The following is a 14,541-nucleotide window of genomic DNA, read 5'->3' as shown; positions in this document are numbered from 1 at the left end:
TTAACAGTGAAAAAAATAACAATAAAAGAAAAGAAAACATTTGGCAGCCCCATACTGCTATGTAGATATCCAGAAGGCTTTGGATTAGTGGAAAGTATAGAAAGAGTTTTATAATAAGAAGAATGTGACATTTATAGAATTTTGAAACAAAAATGTACATCTTAATATCCTTTACAGTAACATTTTTTTTTTCTAAAATATGATTTTACTGTAGCATAGGATTTTCAATTGACAATCCACATCAGTAGTTCTAAAAATTCAAACAAGACATTTTTGTGCATTGAGATTAAAAAGCTTCATATACCTAAAAATAAAATCCTACCTCTCTTTCCAGTTTGCTTCAAGCTTTTCTTTTATAAGGTAGAAAGGAAGCATCCCACTAGAGCAGGGGTGTCAAACTCTGGGCCTGGTGGGCTGCAGGTCTTCATTCTAACCCTTTTCCTAATCAGTGACCAGTTTTCACTTCTAATTAACTTCTTTTAATAGAATTGAATTTTAATAGCCTTATTTTTAAGGATTCGATCCTCTGAATTGATTCCTTTCTTCATTAAATGACAGCCAAACAGAAATGAGATGTGAAACGAGCCAACAGATGACCAGCTAAACTGGGATTTGAAACTCCAACCAATTGACAGGTGAGCAGCTAAACTGGGATTTGAAACTCCAACCAATCTCTTAATGAGAAGCCGATTCTTCCTGTTAATTAAACCCGTTATTTAATTCTATGGCTTGTTGCTGCTCTCATTCTACCGCAGTAGGCATTTTCAAAACTGTTGATTTTTCTGTTTTTTCTAAGAACACCGTCAAAATATTTTGGTGACCTGAGCAGACAGACCTCCCCGAGACTGTCACCTTTATTTTCAGATATTGTGTGATGGGCACAGGTGAACTGGTTATGTGGCGGCTCGTTTTGTTGTCTTATTATTGTTTGGATGCTAATGAAGGAAAAAAGACAAGGGGCCTGAGTCAAGTTAATTAAAACTAAAGTAAAAGAAGTTAATTAGCAGCAAAAACTGGTTACTAATGAAGAAAATGGTTAGAATGAAAACCTGCAACCACTGCGGCCCTCCAGGACTGGAGTTTGACACCCCTGCACTAGAGTGTGAAGATAGTAAACTGCATTGCTCTGGCTAACTTGATTTATCTCAACTACTGCTGAAATTTCAAAATAGGAAGTACAGATACTGAACATGAGGGGTTTCAGCAAAACATACAATGAGATACCAAAATGTCTCTTAGGTTTCACTAGAAAACATGGTTATAACTATACAAATTCATAGTCTCCGTGGATTCTTGCTTTACTTTTACAAGAATTAATTACACAAGAAGGAACACAAGGCATACTGACAGCCCTGAACATAATGACAATTTCTGCAAAACATTCAGACAACTTTACCTTTTTCAATTTGACCTATAGCATGAAATTAACAGCCAATACCATTGCAGCATGCAAACAGAAAACAGGATTAGCTGGTATACTATTGGAATGTCACTCACCAACTATACATTGGACAGAATGAAGCAGGTATAACTAATGCATATTGGGCACTACAGGAGAAAGTTATCTGCCTTCTGATCTTATGCCTATTTGATGATAGGGTACAAACACTTGTTGTCTGGAAAGCTTGCAAGGTCAAATAAAAGGAGCCATGCATAACTGGACTGCTATTGCTGAAGTAGGAAAAGTTAACTGAATGATGAATATGCCTGTAAGATAACATAACCATAAATGTCAACTAAAAGTGCACACAAAGGAGAGAGGAATAAATCAGTACCCTCACTGGCTCTGCGCTCCTGTGGAGTTCAAAGACTGGGAACAATGTCAATGTATTGATCATGCTGTGCCATGTGCATCTAATGGAGAGATTACAATCAGTAGCTGGTACAACACACATTACACACACACACACACAAACACCCTTTATTTTAGTTTGAACAATATTTGATTTCACTGAACATGTTGTACGAGAGGCTGTTAATGAGAAATACATTTTTTGGTTTTAATCTGAAACAGTTACTGAAATTTAAATATTTCACACAAGACATATTTATTTGAAATGGCTTTAATATTTTGGTGCCTACAACTGAATTTCTATTACAGTCATCTTTATAACAAGATTATATTTTCCACTGAGGTCAAGTATTCAAAGATGAATAAATTATATTAATATTTCAAATTAATTCAGGTGCCTCATTTAAAAAGAGCTGAAGGTTTTTGGTTAGTTTTTGTTCCTGGGAAATTCTTTTATAGTAGTTATAACAGATTGTGAGTTCTGGGGTGCACTCATATTGTGAACATTCAAGCAATCAGCCAGCTTGGGTGGTATTTACATGCTGAATATAAACATATTTAGTAGACTACAAATACAAAAAAACTGTATGAACATAAATTGCAATTATTAAAATTTGTATACATAGGGTGCCTGTTACTTGCTTTTACTATTAACACCAAAAAGCTACTTGGCATCCTGAACAGGCAGGTAGTTGAATTGAGCTCTTGATTCAGTCAAACACAACAAGCACATTGAAAAAAATATATTAATACCACTAATCACTCAGTCAGTCAGTCATTTTCTAACCCGCTTAGTCTTGAACAGGGTTGTGGGGGTCTGCTGGAGCCTATCCAATCATTTTGGAAATCCTACAACAAGATGTCACATTATATTTACATTGATTTTGTTGTATTCTTGTCCATGTAGACTAAATATTCCAGTGAATTTCATGAGCTCATCACAAATACTGGCTTAACTCACCACGCCAAAACTGTAAACATCTGTTCCTGTGCTGATCTCCCCATTACGGATATATTCTGGAGGAAGGTAAGCCATTGTTCCACGTACTGATTGTGTGCGAGCTACAGTAGATGTTCGTCCAGGTGTTCTATTGCTTTGGATAAACCGAGCCAGTCCAAAATCTGCTAACTTTGGATTCAAATGCTCATCAAGTAGAATGTTGGCACTGCAAGAGGAGACAGAAGAAAAATAAAAAAGGATTTTTTCAATTCACAGAGCACAAAAAGCACAATATGTTTCAAACTACAAACAAAACCTTTCATAACAATTAAAACAAACCATGATTTAATGCTAATGTGCCTATTAATGGAATCTGTTTCCTACACTTAATTACTGGGTGCCTGGGTCAATAGAGTTCCTCCACAAAGGCAGATTACAATGAATGCAGAATGAGGTTACTGGCATGAATAATGAAGATCAGGCACCTAAGTAATAGTTTTAGGTATATAACCTATATATAACTACTCAAGCTAATCCCAGATGCTCGCTATATAGTTGTGTCCAGCAAGCAGTAATGGAATTCACAGTTGGGTGGTATTGGACAAAAGCACAAAGACAGAACAAACAACAACAACATTTATTTATATAGCACATTTTCATACAAAAAGTAGCTCAAAGTGCTTTACATGATGAAGAGAAGAAAAATAAAAGACAAAATAAGAAATTAAAATAAGACAACATTAGTTAACATAGAAAGGAGTAAGGTCCGATGGCCAGGGTGGACAGAAAAAACAAAAAAAAAACTCCAGAAGGCTGGAGAAAAAAATAAAATCTGTAGGGGTTCCAGGCCACGAGACCGCCCAGTCCCCTCTGGGCATAACAAAGGGGTATGTAGAATGAAAAGACACAATAGGGAGAAGTCTGAGGGAAAAGCAGTCCAGCTGCACTATTTAAAATGTAAGGAATTCAAAACCAGTAAATAACGTCTTGAAGAGTTTCCTCTGATGTCCTTCACTAATATTGTTAGATTCCTTGGGGTGAATAAAATCAGAACCTTTATGGACAGCAAAAGGTTTTCTGACAAAACAAACAAATAAATGAAACACTGAGAAAACAATTAAATCACTGATCAAGGAACAAATAGGACAATTATATACTGTAATTGTGAGGGAGAATTTCAAAGCAGATTTATATAAAAAAGATACAGCATCAGCAACAGGCAGAGTAACACAGCAAATACAACTTATACAAAATGGACCAAAACATTTAATTTGTAAGTGGATATCATGAGCCATCCTTTAGCTTTCAGTAATGGTATTCTTGCATTCCTTTCAGTGCAAGTAATCTAAAATCTCTTGTTGGCTCCTGACAAATATTGCTCTAACTTACAAACACCAAAACTGTACATGTCAGTTTGAGCTGACCTCTCCATTGCAGATACACTCTGGAGGCAGATAGCCATAAAAGCTTTACAAACTGCTATTGTGCTAGCTAGCTAGAGAGCTAGATAGATAGATAGATAGATAAAGTATCTATCTATCTATCTGCCTACTGTATCTATCTATCTGTCTAGCTAGCTAGCTAGCACAATAGCAGTTTGTAAAGCTTTTATGGCTATCTGCATCCAGAGTGTATCTGCAATGGAGAGGTCAGCTCAAACTGACATGTACAGTTTTGGTGTTTGTAAGTTACTTTCTTTCAATTACCTCTTGATGTCTCCATGGATGAGTTTAGGTTCTTCAGAATGCAAAAACTGAACTGCTTTAGCAGTGCCAAGAAGAATGTTTATGCGTTCTCTCCATAAGAAAGTTACAGTAGTTCCCTGAAAATAAGATAATATAATAATTTTAGTTGACAAAGCATCAATTTATTTAGCAAGCACTTTTTCCTCTAACTTTTTTCTAGCGTTTGACATGTTGCAAAACAGTATTCAATAATACTGAATCAAAATGTCAAAAACACGCTGAGATGCAAAACACCTGTCTTAGTTATTCCAAGGATCACCCCCACTACAGCACCATAAACATTTTTGTAATATTATTTCCTATTTCCTTTCTGCAATTAGGCTATTTTTATCATTTAAAAATAAACTGTAAATTGTTAGTATTTCTATAGTAACTTCTATTAAAACTTCCATTTTTTTTTATCAGCAACAGAGACCTTAGTCATGTTTAGCTAAACTGTCTGGCACTGACCATGTTCATTATATGGTGAAGATTGCCCAAGTAAGAGCTGGAAGGTCATCTGGCCTATGGTAGACAGAATTTTCCTAAAGAAATTTACCTTCACTAGGATATGCAAAAGCTGGAATTTAAGTTTCTCTGTTCTTTTGCTAACTTACATTATTATAACTTCAGTTTTACATAGTTTTCTAATACATAACCATTCACTAACATGAACCATTATTAGGAGTCATAAAGGATCAGACAAGTCAAATTACAAAATTTCACTGGTCTATTTCATTTTTCCATTTTACTCTGCGGTATGTCTATAACTAAATGAACCTGTATTTTTTCAATTAGGTTCTTTAGTTCTTTTATTATTTTGTGAAGGTGCCTCCAAAGGGTCTATAATCTAACTAAATGTGCCATACACATGAGTTGCATGTGTCACTTTTAAAGCCAAGACATTCATACTCAAAATGATAACACAGGCGATGTTATTTTTGTTGGTGCTATTTTGAACCCAGGACCACTTGGAATGTTGCTGATAATATTCAAGGGAAATTTGTCAAACTGTGTACAAGAGTTATGGTTTTATGAGCCAAAACACTGTATATAAACAATGAGGAGTACTGTTCTGGTAATCATAATAATTTTAATTTAAGATAGCACTCAAACAAATACAATTAAAATGATGGTATAAACTCAACAAATAATTTCCCCACAAGCCACTATAAAACACCCTAGGATTGCCACCAGACTGTCCAGTATTATGCAAGTCAGACAATGAAGCACAAAGCCTATGAAAAACTACACTGATAAATCAGGCCCTACAATTACTAGCGGCTCATTTTAACTTGTATGGTTAGCAATATAGTATGAGACAGAAGGAAAATAATTACTTGGCCACTCAGTCATGCCACTGTATAAACAAAGACAGGCACCACAAGTAATACATTTTTTCAGAATACTCCATCCATTAATGATATTTCTATCTCTCTTTTATCCCGAGTTGTTTTAGTGATGGCTATACAAGGATAGTACTTTATCTATATGGAATGGTAATAGTAAATTACAGACACATGTAAGATACTTTGTTACATGCTGAAATGCTTTATGAAATGATTAAAATTTGTAGCTATTTCCCTTCACATTAGAACAAACAATTATTGGGATCCCTGGCTAACATGTTGTAAGAAAAGGTTAAAGCAATTTCACTCTTTAGTGAATTTCCTTAATCTCACACAGAAAAAAGGAGAAATCCCACCTTTAACTGAAGTTTATTCTAAGAAAAAATAATTCCTCATCAATAAATATTTTTAACAGTACTACACATGCCATGATTACAGACACTCTTTTATTTAATACTTTGTATGGCCCCCCTTTGCCTGAGTCTTTTCCAATAGCATCTTACAAGGTTTGGAAAATATAGAGCAGGGAATCTGAGCCCATTCATCTTTACAGAATCTCTCCAGATCATCCAGTGTCCTAGGCCCTTTCTTGTGCACTCTCCTCTTCAGCTCAACCCACAAATGTTCAATGAGGTTTAGGTCCAGGCACTGAGATGGACCATTATGGTAGAAGCTTGATTTTGTGTTCCTTTAACCATTTTTGTGTTGATTTGAACAGATGATTTGGAACACTGACCCAGTTTTAGTTTCTTGGCAGACGCCATGTACCCTAACAAGGTTTCCAAAGTGCCTTTAGAAGAAAAACAGCCCCAAAAAGACTAATTTTTTGTTTTGTCTGACGAAACGCGATTCCAAGCAATGTTCTAGTAGCAAACTCTAGGCACCTATATTTTGTGGTTAAACATTAGGAAAGGTTTTTTTTTCCCTCTGGCATTCCTTCCAAATAATCCGTTGGCATTAAGGTGGTGTCTGGAGGTAGTTTTGGAGGCTTGGTGACCCCAAGATAGTACTTTTGTTCTGTATTTCTACAACAGTGAACTTTGGCTTGTTTTTACCTCTTACTATCCTTCTCATTGTATTTTTTGGGGGATAAACTTAAGTTCTCTTCCAGGCAAGTTGGTTACAGTTACAGTTGTTTTGAACTTTTTAGTAAATTGCCCTAACTGTAGATAGTGGTATTTTCTGGCTTGAAGCATTTCGTGACTTATGAAGGTCAACACACTTTTCTTTCATTTGAATTTTGTGTTCTCTTATCTTTCCTGTGTTGATACATGAATAGGGGAATTTATGCCTCATATTTATACCCCAATGAAACAGAAAGTGGATTACTGCTTTAAAGATTTTACACAGTCTAATCAACTTTTAAAAAGTTAGATATAAATGGGAAAAATGCTTCACTTATATTTTTTTCTTAAGAATTTCCAGGGGAGGCAATAATTGTGGCACATGCGTTTTGTTAAAAATAATTATTTCTTGATGAAGTAAATTTATTCTGAGAAAAAAAATAATTCCTCAGTTAAAGGTTGAATTTCTCTAATTTTTTTCAGCATGAGATGAAACTAATTCACGAAAAAGGTGATTTTTTACAAAGCCTTTTTATTCAGCTTTACCAGGGGTGCCAATAATTGTCTTTGGGAAAAACAGGATATAACCATGTCATAAAAAAGTATGCCAAAGAAAATAACTTACTCAAATTCAGCTTTGTGCAAATTAGCAGAATAAAAACAAAAAAAATATTACATGAGATTTTCCACTATATTTTGGGAGGGGTCTATGAACATATTCCTTGTGCAGCGTGAGGTTCTTCTGCAATTCACATTTACACATAGAATTTAGTCACATTGCAAGAATAAAATATGACTTAATAGCTTTTAATGATTAATGAACTGACAGTTTCATATAGATTCTCTTCAGTTCTCGCCAGATTAAAAAAAAATAAAATGTACAATGTTAACAATATACTGTAGGGGTCTGAACATCATACACAATAAATGAATTAATATAGCACATTTCACACACTAAACGAAAAATGCAGTATCAATTAGCATTAATATATAGCTATTTCACACACTAACACAGAATACAACAATTTCAGTTTTATTTATATACTGTAGTACTATATTTGCACGATAGAAATATTTGTATTGTTTTGTCAACTACAGTAAAATGTTTCTCCAAGAGGAGAAAGAAACAATATGGAGTTATTCTGTTGTGTTCAGATAGGGGCAACAATAGTGTTAGAGGGCTAACGCTAACCCTGAAAAAAGTTAAATAAATAAATAAATAAAAAAAAATCAATAAATAATTTACATACATACCTTTTCATGCAAGCACTTTTCCAAAGAACCTCCAGGCATATACAAGTATATCAAACAGTAGATGTTGTTTTCTATTGAGTATCCAGCTAATTCCACAACATTGGGATGACGGTACCTACATGTAGAAGGTATAAATAAATGCTTTATACTCGCATCTCTTTGGTTATTACTATTCCACCTGATGCTACTGCATCAATTAAGTACAAAAAATGATAAACAGAAAAATGAAAAAAAAAAGCTGAAAAAAACTGCTACACCATACATTTTTGGAGTAAAAGCTATAATCAATTATCCATTTATCTATTTTCTTCCAAAGTTGTGTCATAGGGAGCCAAAGCTACTACTGTTAGCGCTGGACAAAAAACAATACTCAAACATGTATTGGACATACACTCAAACACAAGGCCACAATCCCAATTGATCTCACACAAGACCAACTGCTGGACCACTGGCAGAAAGTACAAACTTATTTTAAATTTATGTCTGTGCACTGCCATACTAAGCACATAAAAATAATAATAATAATAAATTGTATTTATATAGCACCTTTCAAATAATCTTCATAGCATCAGAAACCAAATACATCCATAACCAAAACAAAGGGAAAAAAATTCATAATGAAATATCTTACTTATTTAGCTTCTCCATCTCAGTTTTGAAGCTTTCTTTGACTGTATTCCAATCTAGATCAGACTCCTAGAGAAAGAAAAACACATCAGTACTAGGTAAGAGAAAGGTCAATTGGCAATTCTATCAAAAACAGCCAAATAAATATTTACAAACAAGAATACAATTTAAACTAATAATCGATCATTGTAGGTGATCATGCATATTTAATGAGCTACAGAAAAGTAAAGGGATTGTTCACAAAAAAACCTCCCCAATCAATATGTGTGATTTTTCTTGCAATGAAAAATATGTTATTGCTCAGTAGAAATACTGCATTAACTGAAAGTTTCATTCTTATGGTGCCCATTTCAGTCATCTGCATTAATAAAAGTGGGGTCTGCTCTCTCTCTCTCTCTCTCTCTATTTCTACAGAAAGCCATCCACTGAGCCTGCCTCGAGAAATGTAATTCAATTATTGCAGTAATCAGAAATCTAGGTCATCCTATTCAGCACAATTTCATAAGGACAAATCATCTAAGCCAGGGGTGCCCACAGTTTTTCGGTTTGCAAGCTACTTTTAAAATGACCAGGTCGAAATGATCTACCTACATTAAAAATGAGATTAGATTACATATATACATATATATATACACATATACATATACATATACATATATATATACACATATACATATACACATATACATACATATATATATACACATATACATATACACATATACATACATATATATATATATATATATATATATATATATATATATATATATATATATATATATATATATATATATATATATACACACACACACACATACATACATATATACATACATACATACACACACACTGAGTATACTTTATTCATAAAATATATGTTGTTGTACCTTGCATAACTGAATAACCCTTATTACACAATAACAAAATACATTTATGGTCACTACAGTATTTGGATTTAATAATCTTCATGTGGTAAAAGGCTGATTCGCATAAATAAGTAGAGCCGAATAATGCAGTCCAGGAGGTAGCACATTTCCTCATGTTTAGGTACTTTTCCTCTGTGAGTAAGTTCTAAAATTGTCCAAAAGCCCCAGACTTCAGCTGAGTGTCATCCTGTAGTGTCAAAATCTCATCCTCCACTGTAGAGGAGCTTTAGGTGAAACAGTGTTGCAATTTTTGATGCGGGTGAATCACCCTCAACATCTTCCCTAAATGGATAGCACTTAAATGTAGTGATTGGCTCAAGTAAAGCTGAGTCTTGAAACCGTCTGTCAAAGTCTGACAGGCAATTTTCAATCTGCTCTGTGTAGCATATGCTGTCAAGTTGCGCACACGCCTTCCATTGCGTCTCCAGCTCTGACGCGAGGTTTTGGATGTTCCCCAAATCAAGACGCTGCAGCTTTGAGGACAGATGTTGCATTTTTCATTTGAAAGCATTAACTGAGCTAATCATATTGACTATGGAGTTCTCTTTTCCTTGCAGCTGTAAATTAAGCTCATTCAACATGTTGGTCAGATTTGGAAAAAAAAAAAGCCAAGTCTAGCGGCCATTGATCGTTATTAAGTTGCTTGTATTCTGCATGTTTAATGACAAGGAGAAACTCCTTTTTCTCCTGCTAGGGTTCTTGAAATCTCAGCAGGAATTTCTACCTAGCCATCTGTCTCAACGAAGGCCTCTTTTATCATCTCTCCATCTTGGAAGGACTTCTTATGCTTAACGATCGAATGACTCACACGGAACGATGCTTCGGTGTGTCTGCCTTTGCTTTTGAATTCAGCCGAGTGAAAAATGACGGCTGTCCAATTAACTGCGATTTTAGTTCCCTCTCCTTTCTCTTTCTCAGATCGCTTTTCGGAAGGAAGTCAGTTTCGTAGTTTTTATGAACAGTTCGAAAGTGCCTTTCCACATTTTCCTTCTTTGTAATAGCAATGATAGATTGACAGATCAGACAAATGCACTTCAATTGTGACATTGTGAGAAAAAAATCCTCTTCCAATTCCACATCCAGCCCATAACCTCCCCAAATAATTTTTTTTTTTTTAAATCCCTTCTTTAGTCGATATAAACTGGAAGGCTAACTAGATCACAGCCAGAGTTTTGCAGTAGCTCGCGCGTTTGATCGTGCGTGAGGGAATGACCAGTGTGTTAGAAGAAAAGAGATCTCAGACTGGCCGCCCTGTACGTCAATCAAGTGGCAAATGCCATAGGGAGGATATATGATAGACTAACATTTAAAAAGTTTTTTTTTTTAATGCAATGCGATCTACCTGCACTACCTTTGCGATCTACCGGTTGATCGCGATCGGCGCATTGGGCACCCCTGATCTAAGCAACCTGTACTTTTTGGCAGCAATCAGACCCAGAGCTTGTCAGAGCCAGAGATCATCTGCCAGTCTTGTATTACTACAGCAGTATACCTCCTGACCATTATGAAATGACCAGCTTGTTAAACGTTGACAACTAAAGTGCACTACAATCGCCTATTTCCTTTCAACATCACTGTGAAAGCACATGTACATAAAAAAAGCAAAAAAAAAAACCACTTGCCTAGTAGTGGAAAACCTGTGATCTAACAATATAAAATAGCATGATGTGTTAATTTTAGTGAAGTTATTTTGATCCTGGTGACACACTAGGGTTTTTTTTCCACTCAAAATCTTAACAGGAAGTCAATGTTTATTGTTAACTGAAATTATTGTTTAATTAGTTTGCTTCAGCTCTCTACAGACTACAGCAGAAATGACCTATTATGCATTATTATGTATTATTTTGTTGCAAATACTTTTAAATCATATGAAGCAATAGTCTAACTATGTTTGGTGTTATTTTAGATAGCTAGATACTTTATTAATCCCAAGGGGAAATTCACTTACTCCAGCAGCACCTTACTGATACACAAAACAATATTAAATTAAAGATTGATAATAATGCAGGTAAAAAAAACAGTATTAAATTAAAGATTGATAATAATGCAGGTAAAAACAGACAATAACTTTATATAATGTTAATTCACTTATGTGTTGCAGTTCATAGTCTTAAACAGTCTTTTAATAAAAAAACAAAAAAAAAAAAAACGCAACAGGTTTTCATAAATATCTGCTTGAATTAAAATACTTAAAAAGTAACAGGAAGGTAAAAATGTTAGAAATAAAATTGCCCATAAAAAGCTATAATATAAATCTGCAAGTATTTCGGATGCAGAAAAATGAAAGCAGAAAGTAAGTAGCTCGATGTCTTTGTTATGATGCATTCCATTATCAACATGAATAGCTTTATAAGTAAAAATTTATTAAAATGAACACCCGAAAGTACAATGGATCCCATCCTATACAAGGTCCAAACATTCTATTTTATATAACCTACTTGTCATGTACAAGCTCAGAGTGCTGAACATGTTAAGAAACATGACAGCGCTAAAACATAAAATAACACATTTTGTAAAAACAACAAAAATACTAAGAACAACACTTTGAGAATACAGTGATCCCTCGCTATATCGCGCTTCGCCTTTCGCGGCTTCACTCCATCGCGGATTTTATATGTAAGCATATTTAAATATATATCGCAGATTTTTCGCTGCTTCGCGGGTTTCTGCGGACAATGGGTCTTTTAATTTCTGGTACATGCTTCCTTAGTTGGTTTGCCCAGTTGATTTCATACAAGGGACGCTATTGGCAGATGGCTGAGAAGCTACCCAACTTACTTTTCTCTCTCTCTCTCTCGCTGACTTTTTCTGATCCTGACGTAGGGGGTGTGAGCAGGGGGGCTGTTCGCACACCTAGACGATACAGATGCTCGTCTAAAAATGCTGAAAGATTATCTTCACGTTGGCTACCTTCTGTGCAGCTGCTTCGTGAAGCGACATGCTGCCCGGTGCTTCGCATACTTAAAAGCACGAAGGGCACATATTGATTTTTTTATCTGTCTCTCTCTCTCTCTCTGTTCGCTCCTGACGGAGGGGGTGTGAGCTGCCACCTTCAACAGCTTTGTGCCACGGTGCTTCGCATACTTAAAAAGCCAAACAGCCCTATTGATTTGTTTGCTCCTTTGAAGAGGAAGATATGTTTGCATTCTTTTAATTGTGAGACAGAACTGTCATCTCTGTCTTGTCATGGAGCACAGTTTAAACTTTTGAAAAAGAGACAAATGTTTGTTTGCAGTGTTTGAATAACGTTCCTGTCTCTCTACAACCTCCTGTGTTTCTGCGCAAATCTGTGACCCAAGCATGACAATATAAAAATAACCATATAAACATATGGTTTCTACTTCGCGGATTTTCTTATTTCGCGGGTGGCTCTGGAACGCAACCCCCGCGATGGAGGAGGGATTACTGTACAGTATATTTAAACTCCAACACAATTTGAACTGAGTAACTATAGCAAATGAATGGCAATATCATAAAACAACAGAAAGACTTTTGGTGATATTAATGGGTCGCAACCCTGATGCAATTACTACATTTTACGTGGTATCTTTTGTAACTACAGCATTTAGAAATGCTCACATCACTGAAAGAAAAATTTGCAAACCTATTAACACTGTTGATTGTGATAACTGTTGAACCCACAGCATACAGGCGGATCAGAGAATCATAACCTGCAATTTTAAAATTTGTTTTCAAAGACTCTTGAAGTTAACTCCTAATGTAATTAACAACTGAGAATACAAATACAACTTTTTTAGTTCTTGATTAACTAAATTTTTAATTCTGTTGTGGGCTCAAAGGAAGTCCAAAGGAATAAAGCATAAAATACAACACTATTAGGAACAGCAATCTGAATGTTACTAGTATCCTTGTATTAGCATGGCAATTTTACTAACCTCTTTCAACTTCTTGACAGCATAGTCAGTGTCTCTCATGTTGGCTTTGTACACATCACCAAATCCTCCCTCCCCTATTTTATACTTCCCTGAAAAATTCTCTGTTGAACGCATGATTTCTCCAAGTGGCCAGAAAAGAACATTCTGGGAAAGATTAAGGATAATTTTGAAGGAGTCTGAAATCTGCAAGAGATAAATGGGAGGTGGGGGAGGGTTTGTGATAAATGCAATCATTAACATTTCTTTAAAGAGTAATCCCAAATTTAACCTTCATTTTATGCAACACATTTCCATTCTGAATTTAGAAGCTCAACCCACACAGAATTTCATAATCCATAACATGGGCATGAGAATATCCTAAAAGCACTAAAAACAATGTCAAATAGCACAGGTTATTTACATAACCTCTCATAATTTAAGGACAATAATTAAATTAGCAGACATTAACACACAGAGGACATGAAAGTAATTTACTGGACACTGAACATGAATGTAAGACAGCAGTACTGGACACAGTCCCGATTCCACCTGTAAATTCTGAAGTCAAATCTGGATATCTTGCTTCTTTATAACATGAATCTAATCAATGACTACAATGCAATCACGAAAGGTTTAGCATTATGTAAAAAAATGTTTCATGTAGGAAATTTAGCCATTCTAAAAATCTTTTCCTACTAACTTTGATGAAATAAATTCAATATACAGTGGGGCAAAAAAGTATTTAGTCAGCCACCAATTGTGAAAGTTCTCCCACTTAAAAATATGAGAGAGGCCTGTAATTTTCATCATAGGTATACCTCAACTATGAGAGACAAAATGAGAAAAAAAATCCAGAAAATCACATTGTCTGATTTTTGAAGAATTTATTTGCAAATTAAGGTGGAAAAAAAGTATTTGGTCAATAACAAAAGTTCATCTCAATACTTTGTTATATACCCTTTGTTGGCAATGACAGAGGTCAAACGT

The 14,541-nt window shown here is 35.0% G+C and overlaps 2 protein-coding genes across 2 annotated transcripts in view; one reads left to right on the top strand and one right to left on the bottom strand.

Moving 5' to 3' along the window:
• Window positions 1–14,541, top strand: part of si:dkey-13a21.4 (uncharacterized protein LOC494576 homolog) — a 991,873-nt gene that overhangs the window by 290,579 nt on the left and 686,753 nt on the right. The gene's annotated exons all lie outside the window — the stretch shown is intronic.
• irak1 (interleukin-1 receptor-associated kinase 1) overlaps window positions 1–14,541 on the bottom strand; it is a 97,488-nt gene that overhangs the window by 15,214 nt on the left and 67,733 nt on the right. Inside the window, exons 5-9 of the mRNA XM_028813300.2 lie at window positions 13,576–13,758; window positions 8,755–8,819; window positions 8,124–8,238; window positions 4,439–4,554; window positions 2,754–2,958 (exon numbers count right to left, since the gene is read on the bottom strand). Coding sequence (XP_028669133.1) covers window positions 2,754–2,958; window positions 4,439–4,554; window positions 8,124–8,238; window positions 8,755–8,819; window positions 13,576–13,758 — 684 coding nt within the window. The remainder of the gene's footprint in view (window positions 1–2,753; window positions 2,959–4,438; window positions 4,555–8,123; window positions 8,239–8,754; window positions 8,820–13,575; window positions 13,759–14,541) is intronic.

The sequence above is a fragment of the Erpetoichthys calabaricus genome, chromosome 11, assembly GCF_900747795.2.
Source record: "Erpetoichthys calabaricus chromosome 11, fErpCal1.3, whole genome shotgun sequence".
NCBI lineage: Eukaryota > Metazoa > Chordata > Cladistia > Polypteriformes > Polypteridae > Erpetoichthys > Erpetoichthys calabaricus.
Note: the sequence above shows the minus strand (reverse complement) of the source record. Positions and strands in the feature narration are given on the sequence as shown.